The sequence below is a fragment of the Tursiops truncatus genome, chromosome 5 (genome assembly GCF_011762595.2).
Source record: "Tursiops truncatus isolate mTurTru1 chromosome 5, mTurTru1.mat.Y, whole genome shotgun sequence".
Taxonomy (NCBI): domain Eukaryota; kingdom Metazoa; phylum Chordata; class Mammalia; order Artiodactyla; family Delphinidae; genus Tursiops; species Tursiops truncatus.
The window spans coordinates 87,357,570-87,383,247 of record NC_047038.1 but is presented as its reverse complement, the minus strand read 5'-3'; the positions used below and the strand labels follow the sequence as shown (position 1 = coordinate 87,383,247).

At 39.8% G+C, this 25,678-nt stretch overlaps 1 protein-coding gene and 1 long non-coding RNA gene across 5 annotated transcripts in view; one reads left to right on the top strand and one right to left on the bottom strand.

Moving 5' to 3' along the window:
- MOB1B (MOB kinase activator 1B) overlaps window positions 1–17,873 on the bottom strand; it is a 60,064-nt gene extending 42,191 nt beyond the window's left edge. For 2 of the 3 annotated variants that reach the window (XR_002175884.3, XM_073805321.1), the window contains exon 1: window positions 17,663–17,863. Coding sequence is in view for 2 of the 3 variants with exons in the window: in XM_073805321.1 (XP_073661422.1) it covers window positions 17,663–17,676 (14 nt within the window). In the remaining variant the exon portion in view is untranslated. Of the gene's footprint in view, window positions 1–17,662 lie in introns of all 3 variants that reach the window. The other variant, XM_019932682.3, reaches the window with a different exon arrangement.
- LOC109549568 (uncharacterized) lies at window positions 17,017–25,175 on the top strand. Of its 2 annotated transcripts, XR_012332026.1 has the most exons (5): window positions 17,017–17,322; window positions 21,176–21,243; window positions 21,371–21,441; window positions 23,388–23,444; window positions 24,677–25,175. It is a non-coding gene; the product is annotated as an uncharacterized lncRNA (long non-coding RNA). The 2 variants fall into 2 exon arrangements; XR_012332027.1 differs by lacking the exon at window positions 21,371–21,441.
- Window positions 25,176–25,678: the final 503 nt, after the last annotated feature.

The window sequence follows — 25,678 nt, the reverse complement described above, 5'->3', positions numbered from 1 at the left end:
TCCCTGAGGAAACCAAAAGCCATCAGTTAAATACACATCAAGTTGAAATTTGTAAAAGTAGCATGCAGCACAGGGTAGTGGGAAAACACCGATGCTGACTGGACCTAGGGCCCTGGAATCACAGAGTACCTCTACTACTTGAGAGACCTTGACCTGATTACTTAGCCTCTCTGGAGACTTATCTGCCTCATCTGAAAATGAAGAAAGCATTATGCTGCAGAGTTGTTTCAAGGATTAGAAACCAGTAAGTAAAATACTACTGCAATGCCTGGCACAAGGCTCAATAAAAGCCATCTACCGTTATTGTTTAACTTGAGCATTATCTACCTCATAAGGAATAGGAGAAACCTTGATTTTACCGTTGTGTACTCTAGGCTGGAATCCCTAATTTGCCTTGTATTAGCTGGGTGACTTTGGGTAAGTTACTTAATCGCTCTGATTGCAAAAAAGAGAAATCATATCACCTACCGTGTGGGATGGTTCTGAAAACCAAATGATATGTATAGAAATACAGAGAATAAGCTGGTGCACAATCAGTGCTCAATAATTGATACCAGTTAAATATATCTGTACCATCTCTTTATCCTTTATCCTTCATAGTGAAGGTCCATCATAGACATAAGCTTTGTTATAGCTACACACTGTCCGGGCCTCTCACTGCTGTGGCCTCTCCCGTTGCGGAGCACAGGCTCCGGACGCGCAGGCTCAGCGGTCATGGCTCACGGGCCCAGCCGCTCCGCGGCACGTGGGATCCTCCCGGACGGAGGCACGAACCCGTGTCCCCTGCATCGGCAGGTGGACTCTCAACCACTGCGCCATCAGCGAAGCCCCATACTGTCCTTTTTTAATAAGCAATTGTAGAAAGTGTGAAGTCATGTAATGTCAAAAAATACAACTAAAATAGTAAGACACTTGGAATTCTTGGTATAATCAAGATTAGTCTCATTAGAATTTGTTTATATAACTCAGTGTAGCCTTGGAAAATCACAAGATCCCAGAGTCTCAACTGGTTCATCTAAAAATAAGAGGTTGGAACAAAATCTTCTCTATTCCTAAAAATCACTAAATGTAAATTATTTCTCCAGAGATTTAATCTCATTCTTACCAATCCCACAAGCCACCATAAATCTTTTCAAACACCATAAGGAAGAAACACTGAATGTTGTCAAATATAAAACTGTCTTTTTTAGAAATAAGAAAACAAGGCACAAAAGTACGATTTTACCCAACTTACACACTCCAGATCACAAGAATAACTGAATTCTTCTATAAAGGAACTGAGGGAAAATATTTCTTTTAATCAAGATTGTTTCATTCTCCCTTTCTGTTCAGAAGCAAGGATTTCCATATTTCAGACCACCAATGGTTTAAGCATGAGCTTATGGTGCCCAAGCATAGGACAAATCATGATACTTCTAAAGGAAGGCTAAAAACAAGAACGGCTGGTGGCTATCAGTGTGATGTCAAGAAAGTCCCTGTGAAAATAATACACAGATGCAGCCAAACCTGAGAATACACGGCAAAGAAAGGGCTGTATAAAACTCCAGGAAAGATGCAAGTTAAAAAAAAAAAAAAAGACCCTTTAATCCTAATACAGTCAACTGTAAAAGTGACATTTCACATTATCTGAGATTCAGTAATGCTCCCCAGTACCTGGAAAGGGCTTCATCTGTGACTATTTAAAAGTAAGAGAATAACACAAATGAGTGAAAAACATAAAAGAGGAGAAAAAAGTAAAAAACGCATAAAACTAAATGAAAAAATCTTCCCCTCTTCTCTCCAGTTTCTTTTTGAACTAAGTGAAATGTAAATATCAGAACTGCCATAAAAAGAACAAATTCATTAAGGCTAGCAGGGTTCTTCACACACACAAGTATGCAAAGTATTTACTGATAAAGTAATAGTGTTCTGAGTTTTTATAACACATAACTTACCCATGCTTATTATAGTTTGACCTGTAAGTGCTCAAAAACAACAAGCATATCATAAAGGCATATTCTTCAGATTCATAAGCAATTAGACACTACTATTCACTCAAAGTTTGGGGAAAAAGATTCTCCACTTTGAAATAATCCAGAAAGAAAACCCCTGGTGAAGCTCTCTATCAAACTCCATGAGAAAGACAATAAATGTGTTGAGAGTAACCCGTGAAAAGCAGTTTTACATCTACCTCCAGAATCTATAGGTCATTTTTACAGCTCCAGGTACGTCATCTGCCTCCCAAACATGTTTATCATTTGCATTAAATTATCAGTTTCCTATCCACATTAAAATATCAGAAAGATAACTTAGAAACAAAAAATCCGATTGGAGTTAAATACCTCATTTTGTAAAATCCACCTCTACAGATAATCTGTGCCTATCTTGAAGAAAAGTAATATTTTCCTAGCAAGTTATTAAAGAATTTTAAAATTATATTCTACAGTTACTTTTCATGACTATTAATTTTTAAATTTCACTTATTAAAAAATTACATTCTCAATTTTAACATAAAAGATATAATTTTCCCCTTTTAAATTAAAAGAGAAAAAAGGATGATGACAATAAAAGCAAACACCCTAACTATGCAATTAGAAATAAAGGGAACATACAACTCAACAACAAAAAATCAAACAACCCAATCAAAAATGGGCAGAAGACTCAAATAGACATGTCTCCAAAGAAGATATACAGATGGCCAATACACACATGAAAAGATGCCCAACATCGCTAATTATTAGAGAAATGCAAACCAAAACTACAATGAGATACCACCTCACACAGGTCAGAATGGCCCACATTAAAAAGTCTACAAATAGCAAATGGTGGAGAGGGTGTGGAGAAAAGAGAACCCTCCTACACAGTTGGTAAGAATGTAAATTGGTACAGCTTCTATGGAAAAGAGTACAGAGGTTCCTCAAAAAACTAAAAATAGACTTGCCATATGATCCAGCAATCCCACTCCTGGGCATATATTTGGAGAAAACTATAATTCGAAAAGATACATGTACCCTAATGTTCACTGCAGCACTATTTACAATAGCCAAGACATGGAAACAACCTAAATGTCCATCAACAGATGAATGGACAAAGAAAATATGGGGTGTGTGTGTGTGTGTGTGTGTGTATATACACACACACACACACACACACACACACACAAAATGGAATACTACTCAGCCATAGAAAAGAATGAAATAATGCCATTTGTAGCAACATGCCTGGACCCAGAGATTATCATACTAAGTGAAGTCAGTCAGAAAGAGAAAGACAAATACAATATGATATCACTTGTATGTTGAATCTAAAATATGACACAAATGAACTTACTTACAAAACATAAACAGACTCACAAACATAGAAAACAAACTTATGCTTACCAAAGGAGGAAGCGGGTGGAGGAGTGATAAACTAAGGGTTTGGGATTAGCAGACACAAACTACTATATATAAAACAGATAAACAACAAGGTCCTACTGTATAGCACAGGGAACTATATTCAGTAACCTGTAATAAACCATAATGGAAAAGAATATGAAAAAGAAAAATATATGTATAACTGAATCACTTTGCTGTATATCAGAAACTAACACAACACTGTAAATCAACTATACTTCAATTAAAAAAGAAAGGAAGAGGGACTTCCCTGGCGGTCCAGTGGTTAAGACTCCGTGCTTCCAATGCAGGGGATGTGGGTTTGATCCCTGGTTTGGGAACTAAGATCCTACATGCTGCGTGGCGTGGCCAAAAAATTTACAAAAAAAAAAAAAAAAGAAGGAAGGAAAAGAGGACAGAAATTCTTTGGAAGAATCTTTACTATTAACCTGTTTACTTGGTTATATGTACAGACATATTTACATATATATGTATATATTTATATATATTTACACATATACATATATATTTATATATATATATTTGAAGCCCAAGAAGCTCTCACAATTATTATTCCTAGCTATTATTCCCGATGCTGGTGGAGATGCAGGGATATGAGCACTCACGTTCACTGCTACTGGAACACAATTTACAGTGGCAGGTAGGGAATGTGCCTGGCATATATCGATTCTTGAAAAAAGGGTAAAACAACAAGGTCTCTACAAAATTGTAAAATAAAGATCCAATAAATAGGTGTTCCAAATCTTTCTGTGCTCAACAGCCACCTATTTCTAGCTCCCCAAAAGTCTTTAGAAGGGAAAAATTAGAGCAGAATGAAGGGAATCACTCATATCTCCTCCACCTACCACCATGTAAATACTTGAAAATGTCACTGACTTGTTAAAAAAAAATTTTTTTACTTCTAATTTATCTCACCCCGCACCTCCCCGCCCCATCCCCTTTGGTAAGCATAAGTTTGTTTTCTAAGTCTGTTGAGTCTATTTCTGTTTTGTAAATAATTCATTTGTATCATTTTTTAGATTCCACATGTGATACCATATAAAAAAAATTTTATTACCAAGTATGTAATATATAACAGGCACTATGCTAGATGGCAGAGATTTAAAAATAATTTTTGAAACTGCTGCATCTTCAAAGAGGTCACATACTCTGATGAGGAAGAAAGGCCTGAAAACTGACAAGTACAATATCTTTTTGATACGAGCTATAATAAGGACTACAGAGGTCACTGAAATGGTACTGAACAAATTGGGAAGGGGACAGAGGTCAGGGAAAAAGAGTTGGCTCCTGAACTAAAGAAATGGAGGTGGGATGGAGAAGGGCTCCAGCCAGAACAACAGGATCAGCACTTAAAAAAGCAGGCAGAAGTGGGAAAAATGCATGTTGAAAGAAATGCAAATAAAATGGCTAAGCTCAGTGCAGGGAATACATGGAAGGAAGGAGCAGATGAGGCTGGAGTGTTAGCAAACACCATTATCATGCGGGCTCTCTATGCCTTGGGACTCGGCCAATCACTTCCAGCCCATTCTAATCCCTACCTGAGAAGCCCAAGTAAATTGCAGGAAGAAAGTGGGCCAAAGGATTCCAGCTGCCTGCTTTCCCTATCAAAAAACAAGATGCTGGAGTGGAAATAGTGGCAACAGTGCAAAATTAAGCAGGGCAGGCCCCCAAATTCATCCAAATTCATATTTTAGGCCTCTGCCTAAAAATACAGAAGCACATATTTGCAAAATTTCTGCTGTTTTGAATACATGAATATACCAGACACGTAACTTTTATAAATACCGAATGCAACTATTTCACACCTACACAAAGAAGTTTGTATTCTCACTGGAATGTCAATCATCTTTAACCTTCATTAGCCAGTGGACTTAAAACTAATGAGTTTACAACAATTTTATTGAAGAGTACATCCATGTAATATGCTGGTCTCCAATTTTAAGATTCTTGAGGACAGAGACCACATCTTATTTATTTCTGAATCCCTACCTTTCTCCTCCTACCACCAGCACCTAATAACACTTTGCTTATACACAGGAGACTCCAATAAATATTTATTATATTATGCAGCAATACCATGCATTTGTTAACACAGCTAAACAACATTTGAATTCAGAAACAGTTTACATACTGGGCTTGGGAATTTCATGAGCAAGGATACTAACAGTGTTTGCACAGGACCCTCTGGTTGTTGAAAACCTCCATATACATTCTCTCATTTAATTCTCGCAGTTACCCAACGGAATAGGCATTCCTTTCCTCCCAGTAAACAGAGGAAACAGAAGAAATTACGTGACGTGCCCAAGGTCACATGGCTAGTGACAGACCAAAGACTCTGAAACCCAGGTGTCCTCACTCACAGGCCACTGTCCTTTCCATGACAACCTTTAGTCTATCAAAAATATTTAAATATTGAGGACATATTTGCCAAGCAAGGTACTAACATGCTGGGAAATAAAACAGTGAACAAACCTTATGAAACTTACAGTCCAGGAAGGGGGAAAAGACCTTTAACAATAATTATAAATAATTACAAGTGTGCAAAGACAACCAGAGAACCTAACCTTGAGGGCTGTTAAAGAAAATTTTTTAAAAAATTCACTGACATTTGTTAAAGATGGTAAGGCAGATTTTATTCAGGAACAATGAGCTAGGTATAGGGACTACTGCAATGGGATTTTACAGTATGGGAGAGAGACGGAGTTCAACTCCAAATACAGCATGGGCAAGAGGGAATGTATAACGAAGAAGCAGGGTGCGGGGTGAGTGGATAGAAAAATTACTAAGAGGAAATATCAGGGGGAAAAGGGGACGGGGCGGGGGGTGTTGTGTTTCTGGTTAAACTGAGCTAACAGGATTCTTTTTTTTTTAATAAATTTATTTATTTATTTATCTTTGGCTGTGTTGGGTCGTCATTCTGTGCGCGGGCTTTCTCTAGTTGCGGCGAGCGCGGGCTACTCTTCGTTGCGGTGCGTGGGCTTCTCATTGCGGTGGCTTCTCTTGTTGCCGAGCACAGGCTCTAGGCGCACAGGCTTCAGTAGTTGTGGCACGTGGGCTCAGTAGTTGTGGCTTGCGGGCTCTAGAGCACAGGCTCAGCAGTTGCGGTGCACAGGCTTAGTTGCTCCGCAGCATGTGGGATCTTCCAGGACCAGGGCTCAAACCCGTGTCCCCTGCATTGGCAGGCAGATTCTTAACCACTGCGCCACCAGGGAAGCCCCTGACCTAACAGGATTCTTGCTGAAGACAGGCAGGGGTGATCCATACATCACCTGAGGGATGGTGGCGGAGGAGGAAGCTGATCAGATGTTGATGGTGGTAGGGGATTGTGGTTAACCTGACTAGCAGGGTTCTTGCTAAAACTAGACTTTACAAGGAAGTGCACACATGGACCTATTAGAAAGTTCAAGACCTGACCAAAGTTTGGTCAGGCAAAGAATCTTTGTCAGGGCCTCACAGAGTCTCTCAAAGACAGAGGTAGTATTATACTGAATCCCAAGGATTTTTTTTTCTCCTTTACCTTACTTTGAATTACTTAACTCAATGCACAGGCATCCATCGACTTACTATTGTCTAAAGCTTCTAAAACTTGAAGGTGCTCTTTAAAGTAAGGGATCTTATTAAAATGCATTCTATTTCAAGGATTGGAGTCTGAAATCTTGCATTTCTAACATGCTCCTAAGTGACGCCAAAGCTCCTCACTTTAAGTGTCTAAAGTAGACTTCTCAAGGGTTATAGTTATGGGAGTTCCCTCATGACCTAGTGGTTAGGATTCTATGCTTTTACTGCCATGGCCAGGGTTCAATGCCTGGTCGGGGAACTGAGATCCCACAAGCCATGCAGTGTGGTCAAAAAGAATCCAGAGGGACTTCCCTGGTGGCACAGTGGATAGGACTCCGTGCTCTCAATTCAGGGGGCCTGGGTTCGATCCCTAGTCGGGGAACTAGATTCCACATGCATGTCGCAACTAAGAGTTCGCGTGCCACAACTAAGAAGCCCGTGTGCTGCAACTAAGGAACCTGCCTGCTGTATCTGAGACCCAGCACAACCAAATAAATAAATAAATATTTAAAAAAAAAAAAGAATCCAGAAATAAACATATTTTAAATTTTTTTAAAAAGAGAGTTATAGTTATGCATAGTTATGATCTCTTCAGTCCTGGGGGTGGCCTTCTGTCACCAGAGGGTCAAGAGTAGCCTTTAGTCCCAACGGTGCTAAATAAAATGACAGTGATACTTTCTTAATACGGAATGACAAAAAAAAAAAAGGTAAAGATATCTCTAGAACCTACAGTTATCACGTGACAATACATTCCCAACAGCTTATAAACATGCTACCATTTGAGCAAAAGCTAAAATTTTTCCCCGTTTTTATTTATTTATTTATAACATCTTTATTGGAATATAATTGCTTTACAATGTTGTTAGTTTCTGCTGTATAACAAAGTGAATCAGCTATACGTATACATATATCCCCATATCCCCTCCCTCTTGGGTCTCCCTCCCACTCTCCCTATCCCATCCCTCTGGTGGTCACAAAGCACCGAACTGATCTCCCTGTGCTATGCAGCTGCTCCCCACTAGCTATCTATTTTACATTTGGTAGTGTATGTATGTCCATGCCACTCTCTCACTTCGTCCCAGCTTACCCTTCCCCCTCCCTGTGTCCTCAAGTCCATTCTCTACATCTGCGTCTTTATTCCTGTCCTGCCCCTAGGTTCATCAGTACTATTTTTTTTTTTAGATCCCATACATATGTGTCAGCATGTGGTATTTGTTTTTCTCTTTCTGACTTACTTCACTCTGTATGACAGACTCTAGGTCCATCCACCTCACTACAAATAACTCAATTTCGTTCCTTTTTATGGCTGAGTAATATTCCATTGTATACATGTGCCACATCTTCTTTATCCATTCACCTGTTGATGGACACTTGGGTTGCTTCCATGCCCTGGCTATTGTAAACAGTGCTGCAATGAACATTGTGGTACATGACTCTTTTTGAATTATGGTTTTCTCAAGGTATATGCCCAGGAGTGGGATTGCTGGGTTGTATGGTAGTTCTAATTTCAGTTTTTTAAGGAACCTCCATACTGTTCTCCATAATGGCTGTATCAATTTACATTCCCACCAACAGTGCAAGAGGGTTCCCTTTTCTCCACACCCTCTCCAGCATTTATTGTTTGTAGATTTTTGATGATGGCCATTCTGACTGGTGTGAGGTGATAACTCCTTGTAGTTTTGATTTGCATTTCTCTAATGATTAGTGATGTTGAGCATCTTTCATGTGTTTGTTGGCAATCTGCATATCTTCTTCGGAGGAATGTCTATTTAGGTCTTCTGCCCATTTTTGGATTGGGTTGTTTGTTTTCTTGTTATTGAGCTGCATGAACTGCTCGTAAATTTTGGAGATTAATCCTTTGTCAGTTGCTTCATTTGCAAATATTTTCTCCCATTCTGAGGGTTGTCTTTTGGTCTTGTTTATGGTTTCCTTTGCTGTGCAAAAGCTTTTAAGTTTCATATGGTCCCATTTGCTTATTTTTGTTTTTATTTCCATTTCTCTAGCAGGTGGGTCAAAAAGGATCTTGCTGTGATTTGTGTCACAGAGTGTTCTGCCTATGTTTTCCTCTAAGCGTTTTATAGTGTCTGGCCTTACATTTAGGTCTTTAATCCATTTTGAGTTTATTTTTGTGCATGGTGTTAGGAAGGGTTCTAATTTAATTCTTTTACATGCAGCTGTCAAGTGTTCCCAGAACCACTTACTGAAGAGGCTGTCTTTTCTCCATTGTATATCCTTACCTCCTTTATCAAAGATAAGGTGACCAGGGCTTCCCTGGTGGCACAGTGGTTGAGAGTCTGCCTGCCAATGCAGGGGACGCGGGTTCGTGCCCCAGTCCGGGAAGATCCCACATGCCACGGAGCGGCTGGGCCCGTGAGCCATGGCCGCTGAGCCTGCCCTTCCGGAGCCTATGCTCCGCAACGGGAGAGGCCACAACAGTGAGAGGCCTGCGTATCGCAAAAAAAAAAAAAAAAAAAAAGATAAGGTGACCATATGTCCATGGGTTTATCCCTGGGCTTTCTACCCTGTTCCACTGATCTATATGTCTGTTTTTGTGCCAGTACCATACTGTATTGATTACTGTAGCTTTGTAGTATAGTCTGAAGTCAGGGAGCCTGATTCCTCCAGCTCCATTTTTCTTTCTCAAGATTGGCAAAAGCTAAAATTAATACAGCTCAATTGAGGAACATTTTGGTTCCCAAATGTCTAGCCACTTAGAATTGTACTTTTTGGTATAGTTTGGCTCTAACTACAATCTGAAAAAATTTTTTTTTTATTTCAGTTCTTGATAACTTGCCATTTCCCAAATTAAAAATTGACAAGGTTAACAAAGGACTGATTAAAAGCTTGAACGTTCTGACAAATAAGACCCCTTTGGGAGTCCTTAACAATAGAGAGGAAACACAAGCATCAGTCCTCAAAACAATGCTGTGTTCCGGTTGAGTCTTCAGTTTTGACAAATCGGTGTTATTCACTGACTCAAAAGTACAATTTCTAAGAGTTGAAAATAAGAGAACCAGTTGAACATTTGGCAGGGTGTGGGGAAGGGTTAGGGAGAACGGAACCAGGCATACGTGAGTACAACCTATAACCAACAGGGAGTTTTTAAACAAAGAGCTATTTCATTAGTTAAATCTAATGCTACAGGGCACCAGCAAACAAACAGATTCTCTAAAGAGAAGGTCATGCTGCTGCCCATCTGTGTGGAACATGATCTGGGCATCGAGATACCAGAAAAGTTGCCATAAAAGACTTTTACCCCTACTGTTTCCACTTTATTCTATGTTTATACTGAATACTAAGAAATTATTTAAGTTAAACCATTAGCTATTTCTACAAAGAAACACACAAAAATTAACACCCAATACTATAACTACTGAACTATTCTCATCAAATTTCAATTTGATAACAACAAGAGAACTTAGGGAAAAAAATAAAACAATAGTAGCAATAAAATAAGATTCAGTCTTTCCATTACAAATATTAATAAGGCTGCTTGACTATGAGGTACTTAGACTATTATCCAAATAATGTTTGTTTACCTTCAAGCTTCTGCTTTTAAGTTCTAACTTCAGAAAATCAAAGTAGCACCAATACATATGATAATAAACCTACAGAAATTGGCTATGATTTAGTAATCAGAAACGATGACTATGTTTATAAAAAATAATAACAGCTACAAGCAACCATCACACTGTTGAGATATTGACAGTGAACTAGATATCACTGCTGCACATTGAGCTAGGCCTTTTACGTTCAGGATATCTAATCCTCCCAACATCTCTGAGATATTGGTCCTAAACACAGGATTCATGGGGGAAAAAATTAGATTACTATCACACTCATACCACACATAGTGGAGTCTCAGACTACTTTCATCCTTAATATGGCCGAAGGAGGGGTCCACACATGCTCAGGAAAGGAGTAATGGTGGCTGGATGACAACTGAAGGCCAAGCCACATGGAAGGTGGCCAGGCAGAGTTAGAAGAATAGCTATATTTACAGAGGTCTGAACAAATAAGTATATTGAGGATAATGGGAGCAAGGTTTCTCACTGACGAAGGAGAAAGTGAAAACCACATAAAGGGATAAGACTAGGATGAACCCTGTGCTCAGAATTGCAGGAATTAGTGTGAACTCATTGGGTATATATGGATAGATAAAGAATAAAATATTTGGATGTAAATTTGTATGGGTATGTATTTTCTAGCATTGTCCAATGAGAGGGCCTGGGAGCAGCAAAACATATGTAGTAATAAGCACACCTATCACCTAAATTCTGGTTTCCAAATACTATTCATCACTGGCCAGAACCAAGGCCCTTAGAGAAATGGCCAGTTCCAGGACTGAGGCAGAGAAAGTATAAGATAAACCTGGGGGACTTCCCTGGTGACACAGTGGTTAAGAATCTGCCTGCCAATGCAGGGAACACGGGTTCGAGCCCTGGTCTGGGAAGATCTCACATGCTGTGGAGCAACTAAGCCCCTGCACCACAACTACTGAGCCAGTACTCTAGAGCCCGCGAGGCACAACTACTGAGCCTGTGATCCACAACCATTGAGCCTGTGTGCCACAACTACTGAAGCCCACGCGCCTAGAGCCCGTGCTCCACAACAAGAGAAGCTACCACATGAGAAGCCTGTGCACCGCAACGAAGAGTAGCCCCTGCTCACTTTAACTAGAAAAAGCCCACACACAGCAACAAAGACCCAATGCAGCCAAAAATAAGTTAATTAAATAAATAAATTTAAAAAAAAACGATAAACCTGGAATATCTGATTGTGCCGGAAAGTAACGGAGTACTCAGAGAAAGACAGGAACAAATCAAAGGGACACAGAAGCCAGTCTGAACAGGACTCCAACTAGCTAAAACTGAGACAATTTGAGCACCAAAATAAATAATGATTACAGATTATAACTCATTAAATAAAATAGGAACCCATGAGTTCATACATACTAAAAAAATAAATAAATGGGAAGAATAAGTCATCCCTTACAGTAAAAATGTCAAATAATAAATGTAAAAGCAATGACAGAATTAGAATATTGGCAAGCATCACAGTAGTAATATAGAGAAGAAATATCAATGAACACTCAAACTAGTAGTTGAAAATGGAAGCAGATAGTTACATAATCTCAAAATAGCGCCCGACAAAACATCAATCACAAAAAGAAAATATGTAATAACTTTATGCTGGAGAATCTTTATAGACACTTTAATCAAAGGAATCACCTCCAACAATGGACAAACATACATTATGTGCACCTGATAAGATGCTGTAAGAAAAACATGTATCACACCTGTGATACTTGTGCCTCAAATGCACAACCAGGTCTCACCACAAGGAAACACCAGACAAACTCAAACTGAGAGATATTCTACAAAATGATTGGCCTGTAGTCCTCAAAGATATAAAAATCCTGAAAGTCAAGGAAAACCTAAGGTAATGTTTCAGTTTGAAGAAGGCAGCACACACAAAACTGGGTATGAGACATGATTCCTGACTGGATCCTTTTGCTGAGGATGACATTATTGGAGCAACTGATGAAACTAAATGGGTTCTCTGGATAAGGAATATATGGGAGTTCTTTGTGCTATTCTTTGCAGCTTTTCTAAAAATTTGAAAATGTTTCAAAATAAAACTTAAAAATCACTTCTGCAAATGAACAGGTTTCACAGCTACACTTTAATTAAGCATGCTATAAAAGATGGCCTTAAGTTAGTTAATTGATACAAAACAAAAATGGAAGTTATGCCCCTGAAACTAATGTTATACATCAATTATATCTCAATCTTTTAAAAAATGGAATGTTGGAAGAAAGGAGAGTTTAAAACGTCTCTATAGACTTAACATTCCTAATAGGTACCATTTTTCTTGTATTTTTCAAGAAGTAACACAAGTATTCTGCTTCAATACCTCCTAGTCAAATATGCATTTGAAGACAAGTACTACATGTGCTTTCATATATCAGAAACTCCAAAGATACAAAAACTCTTCAAGTACATCAAGGAAAAAAAGTCGTTAATGGTAAAAGTAATCACATAGTAATTATTTTGCACTCTGTAATGTAAAACAAAAGCAATCCTGTATCAGATGGTAAGAGTAAACTAAGGACAGCCAAGTATTGATATTTGCAATTCCCAAAACTATAATTCTGAAAAGATGACCATACTTACTTCAACTCCCTCCCCCCCACCCCCGAAAAAGCATAACTTATTAAATTGGTTGGTCAGATAACAAAACTGCAAAGATAATACTTGGTCAACAGCCACTCAAAGTGATGCTGTAGAAGTATACTGACATAAAAAATTCACAAGTGAAAAACCTGGTCTATGGACAGTAGGGATCCATTTGTGTATTTTTACATATGTACAAACAAAAACGTGACAGAAAAGATTAGGAAGTGATATCACAAAATACAATAGTTATCTCTGAAGGTGTGATTATGAGAGATTTTTATTTTCTTCCTTTTCTTAAAAGTATTTTGTGATTACTCCAACATGTGTATTATTCTTTCTTTTTTTTTAAACATCTTTATTGGAGTATAATTGCTTTACATTGTTGTTAGTTGCCGTTGTATAACAAAGTGAATCAACTAGTATTATTCTTACACTAAAAATAAAAGTCAAAAATAATCTTAAAGTATTATTTAAATTTAAAGGTTTCTATTTTCTCTTCCACCATTATATTCCTGATGACCCTTAGAAAGCAGTCCTCACAGTATGAGATATTAATACCTGGTCATGAAAGACTTCTCTTAAAAACAAGGCCTATATGAATACCACCTTTTTATATAATTTTATCAATTAGATATAAGGTAATATGAGGTAGGTTCTCTGGATCTAGACTGCCAGGATTCAAATCCCAGCGACCCCACTGACTAGCTACATAATTTGAACAAATTATTTAACATCTCTTTGCCAGTTTCTTCATCTGTAAAAATGGGGTTCCTGCTAGTTATTAAATTGAGTTACTTATCTAAAGCATTTGGTGTCTGGCACATGGTAAGCACTTAGCAGGCTATTTTTATTATTAATTTATTTTACAGGTGAGGATATTGAAGCACTAAAATCAGTTGAATCATCTGCCTGAAAACAAAGATGCTGGTATGGGGGGCGGGGTGGGGGGAGGTGTTTGGAGGAAAGAAGGAGGTAAGAGAGAAGAGAGAAGTAGAAGAAGGAGACAGAGAGACACACATATAAACACAGCTAAAACCCTGTGTCCCCTTTCCCAAATTGCTATTCTTCTGAAAACACAAATGGCAGCTGTCTAGCATAATGTTCAATAAATATTTCCTTCCTTTCCCAACCTCTTTGTTTCTTCCTATACAGAAACAGACCTGGTTTATATTCATTCTCATTCCTAAACCACCTTCCTACAAACTTCTGTTTTAAAGTTAACTATATTTGTTCTAACTCTGTTCCAACCAAGCAGTCTTACATTAGGAAATTACACCTTGGTTTTTTCCTAGTCAAATGTTTCTGTGGAATTCCATGTCAGAAGAGACTTGCAATCTAAAAATGCTAGAAACATAGAGAACACTCTATATATTTTTTGAATGACTGTTAAGAACTCACTCTGATCCTAAATCTCCCTCAATTTTATATGCATAAAATGTCAGGAGAGGAAAAACCCTAAGTCAAGAGACCTGTGTTCCAATTCTACCCAGGCCAATAATTAGGCCAGTAACGTGAGGTTGGTGATTTTGCCACTTTAGCAAAAAAGAGAGGAGTAAGCTGTGTTACTGATAGACCCCATCTAGCTCCCAAATTCTACAGCCTCTTGAACAAACCTGAAAATGGAGAATTCACAGGCAATTTCATGCCCCCATGATGTTTCCTCTAACTGAAATCTCCCATTTCCCCTTACCCTTTTAGAGAACTCTTGTTATACCTTCCATTAACTATCCATCACTTCTTCCATGAAATCTTCCCCCTGCTCAAATAGAACACTCTGTATTCTTTGGACCCCTATGCTTGTATTGCGTCTATTACAGATGACTGTTTATACACTGTCTACCATTTCTAGAGTCTCACATCTTGCACAATGCCTAGCACACAGAAGGTACTATGGATGTGTTTAAAGATTTGAGTCTATAAAGTTAAATTAGGTTCCTGTGAAGTTTTTGTATGCACTATCTGGGAGTTTAGCTTAATCTGAAGACACACACAGGCCAATATGCAGCACAACCAAAGGTTTGTCCCAGTTAGAATCAAAGCAGTGCAAATTTATTCTGAACCAGTGCCTACACCAGTGCCTGCACAATGAATGATGTTTTTTATTTTGTTTTTGTTTTGTTTTGTTTTTTGCAGTACACGGGGCTCTCACTGTTGTGGCCTCTCCCGTTGCGGAGCACAGGCTCTGGACACGCAGGCTCAGCGGCCATGGCTCACGGGCCCAGCTGCTCCACGGCATGTGGGATCTTCCCGGACCAGGGCACGAACCTGTGTCCCCTGCATCCGCAGGCGGACTCTCAACCACTGCGCCACCAGGGAAGCCCTGAATGATGTTTTTTAAATCAATAATTCTTTTCTTCTATCTTAAAGCCCTCAAGAGTTATGAGTCATCAACTTCATAACCCTATCTCACATTGCCCTTATTTTTGCAGTTTCATCCACTTATAGCCGCTTTACAAATAAGCTTCCAAGAACTGGAGAGAAATATTTGTATTTAACTCCTAAACTGCAACTCTTATTTTCTCTGCTTATCTGTTGGTACAGAAATAAGATTCAGGAAATTATACCAAATAATAGATAACCAAAACTTTGTTCTTTCACTTCTGGTAATAATTATTTCTACTTACGAGGTGTTCACTTCAGATTTTAAACTATCAGTGGACAAAAATCAAAACCAAAAATATTAGATTAACTTTTTTGGACTGTCAAGCAGCACACGGGCAAAATATCTTGAGAATTTATTAACTGCTACGTGTGACCTGACTGAAAAATTGTGTTCCAAATAATACAAACCCTCTAATGTGCTATCTACATTAGTTATGGCAAGATTCTTCTTATGCAGCTAATACGCTTCAGGATAATGAACTTATCCATTACATTTCTGTAATTATTACTGAGCCATGGAAAAGCAGGATACTATTGTATTTATCTTCAGAAAATACCACCCAAACCTTCTCTATCCCCTAGTTTCAGCCAAATATGGTTCTTCCCTGCTTCAAACAATTTTAGCTATGAGTTCCAAGAGACACAGGCCCATCAGAAGCAGTCAAGGACATATCTACATTGCTATTTCAAAGACAGCTTTTAAATTCTTGAAAAAATCAAAAAACAGCAATGCAAAAAATACTCAAGATGAGAAGTTTCAAGTGGAGATGCTTGGCTATCTTGATTCAAACTAAAATAGGAAGCAAAGACGTTTATGAAATCACTCAGTCCTCTCATCTAGTACTACCTATCTGACAAACTCAGAATCAACTTCTAGGATGAGCCTAAGAAAGAGGTTTCATAAACTCAAATGTGTTAGGCAGGTTGACACAAGCCAGGCAACCCCTGTGCATATTAGAAATATTAGCAAGTCCACCTGCCGGTTAGCCTCTGTGATGGCTCAGTTTTGCTTAAACACCCTAAAAAGGATTAACATTCTAGATATAAGCTTGTGAAAATAAGGGTTAATTAAATTCTCAGGATTCAGGTGCCAATGTGATGACGAAAAATTATGGGAGGTGGGGAAAGAAGAAAATCTTTAAATGCTAATTTTCTCCACAACGGTAAAGGAGCATATGGGGTGGGTTTCAATCTCCGAGTTTTTATTAGCTTTCTAACCACAGATTAAACAGAGGTGAATCACAGCGAAGCCTTCAAAAGAGTAATTTCCCAGGGTGTAAGGTCCTGTTTTCGGAGGACCTGAGGCTTGTCTGCTGCCACCATACTCCCATCCGGCCACCCCATCTTTCTGCCCATCCCCCTCAACTCGTCTGCAATAAACGATAAGGGAAATAATGACGAGCACTAAATGTGACGTTGAGTTGGCATTTACAAATGATTTGCAAAACAACTCCCTAATCAACCCAGGGCACACTACCCAGACCCTATATGGTGGTTGTCTAAAAAGATAGAGCCCATACTCTTCAGGGGAGCACGCTGGGAGGAGGGGCGCCTCGGGAAAGCAAGGCGCTCCAGTCCCCAAGACCCCAGGTTGTCACCAGAGGATCCTGACGCGCAAGCAGCCGCGTTGTGTTAAATCCACAAGACTTGTCACCCCAACTTCCCACTCCTAAAACCTAAGTGGGGGATGAAAAGGATCCTAGGGTGACAGAAGAAAGTAGAAGCTCTATCTTCTGTGCTTGGGATCCAGAAATAAAAGCAATGAACAGGGGAGACGGAGGCAGACGACCGGGCACGCGTCGGATACGGGTCTTGCGGAAGAGTGGGAGGTATCTATATAGAGCGCGCAAACAAACAAACGCAAGAGAACAGCGAGAGGAAAGGTTGGGGTGATGGAGAAATGCGGCTGCGGGCATCGGGGTGTGTCGGGACTTGGGGTCCGGGGAGAAAGAGAGCCTCCTTGGGGGCCGGAGGATTCCCCGCCTGCTCGAAGCGGGCCGGGAAGGCGGCGGCGGTCAGGCAACGCGAGCATTCGGGGCAGGTTCCCCGAGACCTGGTGGGTGGGAACGCCCGGGTCAAGCAGCTAGGGGCAAAGCTGGGAGAAGGGTGGGGGACCCGCGGCCCAGGTCTCCTGAACAAAGCCGGTGCGCGCTGGGCCTGGCTACTCACAACAAGAAGCTCATGTCGGCCGTGGCGTGGGCTGCGGGCTCGGCGGTCGCGAGGCCTCGGGGTGGCGGCGACGTCGGCGGCCAGGCAAGGAGAAGAAGGAGAAGGAGGAGAGGATGAGGAGGCGGGGAACGCCGGCTGCTCGGCGGCCGCAACTTGTTCGGCTTTGCTAGTTCCAATGGCTGGCAGAGGGTGCGGAAGTGGGAAGCGCAAGGCTTGAATCACTCAGTGGGAGGAGAAGCAAAAAGGGGCGGAGAAAGGGCCACTCGCCTCCTCCACAGAGAACAAGAACCGCGACCGCAGCGGTGCTCCCCCGGCACTTCTTCTCCATCCCCTCGCTGCCCCTACCCCGTGAGCTCTCGCGAGAGCGGCGCGCGCCCACCCTGCCCCTCCCGTTGCGACCCCGGGTCCTCTACTTTCTGGACACCTTTGCAGCCCCGGGCCACGCCCCGTATGTGTGCTGGGGCCACCCGTTTAGTCGAGGCCAGTCCACCCGGTTGGGGGTCGTGGCAAAGTCCTCCGAGCTGCTTAGCTGGGTTTCAGCGGCCAGGAAGGAAATTGGCTGCAACTCTGGGATGACAGAGTCCTGCAGTGAGGGATGGAATTGCCACCAGAGTTCTGCCCACTGTGAGTGCCCAGATGAAATGTTATGGAGTCTCTCTGCTACGTATGTAAAACCAGGAGTGAGTTTCATCCGGTTGGAATGGTTTGGGTGTGGTTCCGCCAGAAGAGAGGAAAGGATCTAAATGGGCTTTCAAGGCCCCTGTCGTCTTATGGGCATGTTTTAAAACCCTAAACAAGGAGATGGTTAGGGTCCATCACTGTCTGAACAGGCAAGTGAGGCTGTCAGCAGCAGCTGGGAAAACTGCTGTGGTGACATATCCAAGTTATATGGAGCAAATAGATTATAAAGCCTTTCCCTGGGCCCCTTAACTATGTGAAATGCAAGTCCTTCTACAAGGGGGTACTGAATTCTTTCTAGCTTCTAAAATGTTTTGTGCATCAGAGTGCTCAGTGGCTATAATGGACTTGAGCCCCATAAATGCTTAATCAGCGTTGCCACCAGCCCACCACAGCATTATCGATTTGGGTACCGATTTATTTTACGAAGAGATGTCCATCTTCTTTACTCACAACGCCCGTCAAATCTGCAAGTAACTTTTTCAAAGAATCTTAACAAAATTTAAATTCTGTGCAGCTAGTAACCCACCTTGGGCTAATAGACTTGAAGGAGGTGCCAATATGAAATGTGTTCTGTTGAGTTTATGTACTATTAGTTTGGCATGTTAGTAAATCAAACCATTTTTTAAAACAAGAACATATTGAAGTGTTGATACTATCTCAGGAACAGCAGAGGTCACTGGAATAATTTGAAAAGACTTAAGCCTCCAAAGGTGCTGGAAAGAAGGGAGAAGGAGGCGTTATCTTACTATACTGAAAATCATGGACTTATGACATAAAAGCCCTGTGTTCCAGATTTTGATATGATAAAGATTTAATATACAATTCCGTAAGGGTCTTCTGACAATGACTTGAATGACCAGATTAGGATATTATCTTTTATTTTGGGAAGAGTAAGTCTGTAAACCTGTTAGAACAACAGTTTCACCCCCTTTAAAATGAGCGCTTTGGATTATTACATGATCTCTAAGATATCTTCCAGTTCTAAAATTCTGTCATGCCAGGGACATCCTTTAGATTACTGGCAGACAATTTCCATCTGCTCCCTGGTTTGGTAGGCTGGCTTATGTAGCCTTGCTTTTGGTCTAACTAAATTTAAATGAATCCTATGACTCTTGAGTCAGGGCAATGATTGGGAGAGGACAGAATCTGCAAAACTACTGAGTTCTTTATCATACCAGTAGGAGAATTGCCTGAAATTAACAGCTGATAAAACATAAATGTATTGGTCATAAAAATGAGAGAGGTGTCATGTTAATAATACAAAATATAATTTCAGAGGTTAGACATTTAAATCAAACAATGACTGTCACTTAAAATTATTCAGCACTTAAAAATATTGGGCAGTTTAGAATCAGAGAGAGACTATATTCAAATAGAGATTTCTAATTCCATGTTCTTCTTCACCAATCCAAATTTCATATCACTCTCTTCCTAAAATTTCAATTTCAAGAAGTTACTCTCCTAATCAAAATCTTACTTTGTTTATGAAGCAAGATTATTAAAATTTATACTCTATGGGGCTTCCCTGGTGGCGCAGTGGTTGAGAGTCCACCTGCCGATGCAGGGGACGTGGGTTCGTGCCCCGGTCCGGGAAGATCCTACATACCGTGGAGCGGCTGGGCCCGTGAGCCATGGCCGCTGAGCCTGGGCGTCCGGAGCCTGTGCTCCGCAACGGGAAAGGCCACAACAGTGAGAGGCCCACGTACCGCAAAAAAAAAAAAAAAAATTTATATTCTATCCACCAGTTTCTCAAAGAAGTGGAATTATAACATGAATAGAATAGAACAGAATGTGAGTGGGTATATGCCTTCACATACCTTTAAATATTCATTCAAGTTAATTTCTTATCATAATAAACAAGTAAGTATATTTATATAAATATAAACAAACAAGATAATTATAAATTGTGGTAAGGTATAAAATAAATTGAATAATGTGACAGAGAGTAGTGGTGAAGGAAGATCTAATTTAGATTGAGTGGTTAAGAAAGGCCTCTCTAAAGAGGTGAAGTTTTGCAGAGACCTGAAGGAAGAAGAAGGAGCCAGCCTTGCAAAGAGCTAGGGAATGATCATTTTCTGGTAGAGGGGATAAAAAGTACAAATGCTCTAAGATAAGAAAGAGCTTAAAGGGTTCTCAGAACTGACAGGTTATGGCCTGGGCAGCCTGAGCAAGAAGAGTGGCATCAGATAAAGCTGGACATGTAGACTGAGGGCTGGCTGGGGCTCACAGCCATCTGGTTTTATTTTAAGAACATAGAGGAGTCAGCCGAGAAGTAAAATAGTAAGAAGTTAAGATAAATAATCAGAATAACATTTTATTTTTTTAATTTGGAAAATTTCAAACACATAAAGAGGGGAAGAAATTAGTATAATGAATCCATCACACAGCTTCAACAATTATCAGCTCATGATCCTTGATTAACATTTTAGAAAGATCACTCTCCCTTCTTGTGGAGAATGTTCCGGAGGAGGCCAACATGTCAGCAGGGATGCCAGAAGACTTATTGTAATAGCACAATTGTTTCTCAACAGCTGTGACTTGGTTTAGGGTGGTGTCATTAATAATAGAAAGAAGAAGTTAATAATCTCAAAATGAACAGCACTTGGTGATTCATTGATTATAGGGATTGGAGAAAAGAAGGAGTCAAAGACTACTCCTGTCATTTTGGCTTTAGTAACTGGTGGATGGTGCTGCCGTTTAGTAAAATAGGGAAGATCTGAGTCACAATTTTGAGGTGAAACTAAAAGTTCCATGTTAGATATGTTAACTCTGAAATGTCTTTTAGACATCAAAGTTGCCATGTCAGGTAGAGTTTTTTTTTTTTTTTTTCAGGTAGAGTTGACAGCTGTGCAAAGTCTGGGGAGAGATCTGAACAGGAGATAAGAATGCAGGACACCTCAGTAAGTAAATATTGATAGTATTCAAAGCCTTAAGGTGGGCTTCCAAATAGGAATTTATATGCCAGATAAGAACAGACTTAGCAAAGTGTTACCTTTAAGCGTCTGTGTTTCTTTCTTCTCTTCCCAGATATCTCAGGTTTTTGATCACCATTTACTTCCTCTCCTTCAGTTGCAGTTATATTCTCCTTTTCCTTCAAGGTGAGGGTTTCTACAATCATAAAGAAAATGATTCATCGCATCTTTTTATAGGATAAGTTAGTCACTGCCAATGTGTTAATTAATATGTTACCCTTCTCCAAGAAAACAACAGCAGGTAAAGCCAAATTTCCAAGTAGTAGATCAGGGGAAATTTCTCCTTATAGAAGTATTTCAGTTAAAAATAATGAAATAGAGGGACTTCTCCGGTGACGCAGTGGTTAAGAATCCACCAGCCAATGCAGGGGACACAGGTTCGATCCCTGGTCTGGGAAGATCCCACATGCCGCGGAGCAGCTAAGCCCCTGCGCCACAGCTACTGAGCCTGCACTCTAGAGCCCGTGAGCCGCAACTACTGAGCTTGCGTGCTGCAATTACTGAAGCCCGCGCGCCTAGAGCCTATGCTCCACAGCAAAAGCCACTGCAATGAGAAGCCCACGCACCGCAACAAAGAGTAGCCCCCGCTCACGTAGCCCCCGCTCACGGCAACTAGAGAAAGCCTGTTCACAGCAACGAAGACCCAACACAGCCAAAAAAAAATAAAAATGAAAGAAATAGGAATGATTGAATTATTATTAGAATATCACTATTTTTGCAACCCCCTAATGGATTAATGGATCTAGACATTGATCACCAATGGCTGCTAGTATCACAAGAGAGACAACCACACTTTATGTGTGTCCTGATGGAAGACTATATCGTCACCTGTGAAGAAGTCTTGCCAACAAAATAGAACCTGAATCTGATCAAGCCTCTATATCAGATTTATCAAATTACAGGAAATGTAGGGCACAGAAGAATATGGTAAAGAACATGTTAAATGACTCAACAGGGATGCAAGCAGCAAATCCAAACAGTGGGGAAAATATGCAGGACCTAATTTCTTCAACAAATGAATTGCAAGAAATAAATAGAGCTGAAGGAGAGACATAGAGGTTGAAAGATAAGAGACATATCATCCAGCTGTAACGTGTACAGTCATTTGCATCTCGATTCAAATAAGCAGTCTGAAAAAGAACAATAGCATATGTTTATGTCATTTATAGACAATCAAAAAATTTAAACATTGGATATTTGATGTTACTAAGGACTAATTATTATTTGTAGTGATGATGTTGTGGCTGTGTTTTTTGAGTCCTTATTTTTTAGAAATATGTACTGAAATAATTGCAGATGAAATAATATGCCTGGGATTTGCTTCAGAATAGTGTGTGAGGGGGAAGGGAAGTAGGAGTATAGATGAAGTGAGTTAGTAATTGTCAAAACCAGGTGATGAGTACATGAGGATCATTATACTGTGCTGACTACTTCTGTTTAGTTTTGAAATTTTCCATAATAAAAAGAAAACAAACAAATAGCAGGTCTCATTTTGAAAAGGCCTAGAAAAAGTGTTACTATTAATGGGGTTTTAAATGTTTAGTATAGAAGATGAGTTTTCGGACTAAGGAGTTCTTTCCTTGCCTTCACATTAGCTAGCTTTTTCTACATATATATATATAAATGTTCTTTTACCTGTAAAACTAAAAGCAAATATTCCTAATGCCAGAGAGAAGAAATGCAGAATTCAAACCCTGTAGCTAAATCTGAGCCTCAGTATTTCTTGAGTAGCTGTTCTCTTCTGATTCAGTAATGTGATCTGACTCTGAAAGAATAGATACCTGAACAACAAACATGAGATAAAGTATACCGGGCAACAAATCTTTAGTAACCTGATAAAATGCATTCCGTTGTGCAGGAGTATTTGGGTTACATAATATCTAGATTGATGTGGTAATTATTCCATCTAATTAGTTTATTACATATTATTTTTGCTTTTATAACTACCATTTTTTGATTATTCCCGATGGGCCAATCACTCTGCTAAGCTTTTTGTATATTTTATCTCTGTTTTATTTATTTCTCACACTTGCCCATGAGGTTGATATTAGGTGTTATTCCCTCTTTTATAGATAAGGAAACTACTGCTGAGAGGTTTTGTATGTAACTTGCTCAAGATCACATAGCTCGTAAGTACAATCTGAATTCAGTAAAGTCCATTTCTTTCCCCCGCCTCCCAGGATGACCTAAATTAGAATGAATATATTCTAAAGGAATTTTGGCATGCTACACGATCCCATTTAACATAGCTAACAATTCAACCTGATCCTTATCAATGGACTTTAGATTTTAATTCTATGTCTTCATTAAAGACAAACCAATTAATGGTTATAAATGCTTCTCAAGGACATATTATTTTTTTTTAACATCGGTATTGGAGTATAATTGCTTTACAATGTTGTGTTAGTTTCTGCTGTATAACAAAGTGAATCAGCTATATGTATATATATATACATATACATATATACATATATATATATACATATATATATGTGTATATATATATCCCCATATTCCCTCCCTCTTGCGTCTCCCTCCCACCCTCCCTATCCCACCCGTCTAGGTGGTCACAAAGCACCGAGCTGATCTCCCCATGCGATGCAGCTGCTTCCCACTAGCTATCTGTTTTACATTTAGTTGTGTATATATGTCAATGCTACTCTCTCACTTTGTCCCCACTTACCCTTCCCCCTCCCCGTGTCCTCAAGTCCATTCTCTACGTCTGCATCTTTATTTCAAGGACATATTATTTTAATGTAATAGAAAAGAATGGAAGTATTAAAGGTTGTTTGTAAAGGTTGGTGTCTCTCAATGCGTTCATTTATCACCAAAAAACATAGAGCATCAAAACACATTATAATGTGTTACAGTGGAAGAAGGATCTTCCATTGATCCCAAACTGAAAACAGTACCCTCACTTTCAAGATGTTCATTCCTTTGAAGGTGAATTTTGTGCAATAGGATGCTAGATTTAAGGGAATGATGAGGTGCAAATCATTCATTTATCAACTCAACAAGTATTTATTGTCTATTATGGGCCTCTGTGAGCAAAAAAGCAAGGATGTAGTCACTGCCATTACGAATCCTATGGATCATTGAGAAATACAGGCAAACAAAGAAAAGCAAAATTAGAAATTGTGTGTCAGGAAGGAAAGGTCCATGTTGTATGTGAGTGTATTACAGGAACCTCACCTATTTTGGTGGTCAGAGAATTGGATCCTATGCATTCAGAAGTAAATAGTATGTATTTACTCCTTGCACTTAAATTATTGAGATATATATATATATATATAAACAGCATAATTTAATAAAACTTCTATCTCCCCACTCATCATTGCCAAACCATTTTGGTGTCTTAAAGCACCATGATATGGACTTCCCTGGTGGCGCAGTGGTTAAGAATCCGCCTGCCAACGCAGGGGACACGGGTTCGAGTCCTGGTCCGCAAAGATCCCACATGTCTCGGAGCAACTAAGCCTGTGCACCACAACTACTGAGTCTGAGCTCTAGAGCCCGCGAGTCACAACTGCTGAGCCCACATGCCACAACTACTGAAGCCCGCGTGCCTAGAGCCTATGCTCCGCAACAGGAGAAGCCACCACAATGAGAAGCACTTGCACCTCAACAAAGACTGGAGAAAGCCCGCGTGCAGCAACAAAGACCCAAAGCAGCCAAAAATAAAAATAAAAACACTGTGATATAGAAATTTATTTTTGTTTGTGAGAAACCAGTCTTTTAGAACTTTTCTGAAAATGCTACTTTGAGTATAATGTTGAAGATCTTAGTCATAGGACAAACATCCTAGAAGATTTCTTACATGGGCCTTCGACTTGCTCAATAAATGTTGAATTTCTTGATCTGTCAAATTTACCCTGGTTTATAATTAATTAATTGTTTTTCCCATTAAACTTAAACCATGTAGCCACTTTTCCAGTCAGCTGTATGGGGAGAAGGAGGAAGGCTCCTTTTGAACCTATTCAGAGCTGCTTTTCCCCAGTTGATGGTACATTGCCAAGGTCAGAAAGCCTAAAATTAACTCCACCAGCAGTGTTTAGGTTTGCTTCATATAGCACATGGACTCAGGGGGCTCAGTCTGCTGAGCCTGCTTGCTGCTTCAATCTACCGTGCTCTTAAAAGTTTGTTTGCCTGGAGTGCATGTTGTGCACAAGATGTGGTAACTAAGCAGCTTGAAAGTATGTGGGGACTAAGCAAATAAGTCTCTCCTTTAATCTCAAAAAAACCTAGCAACAATGTTGGGGGGAGGGGGGTGGGGGATGGAGGAGTCCCTACTGAGTACGTCAGTTGAGAGGCTTAACTTTTAACCTTGCTGAAGTTTCCCAGAGAGCAGGCTGCTGACGTGCTG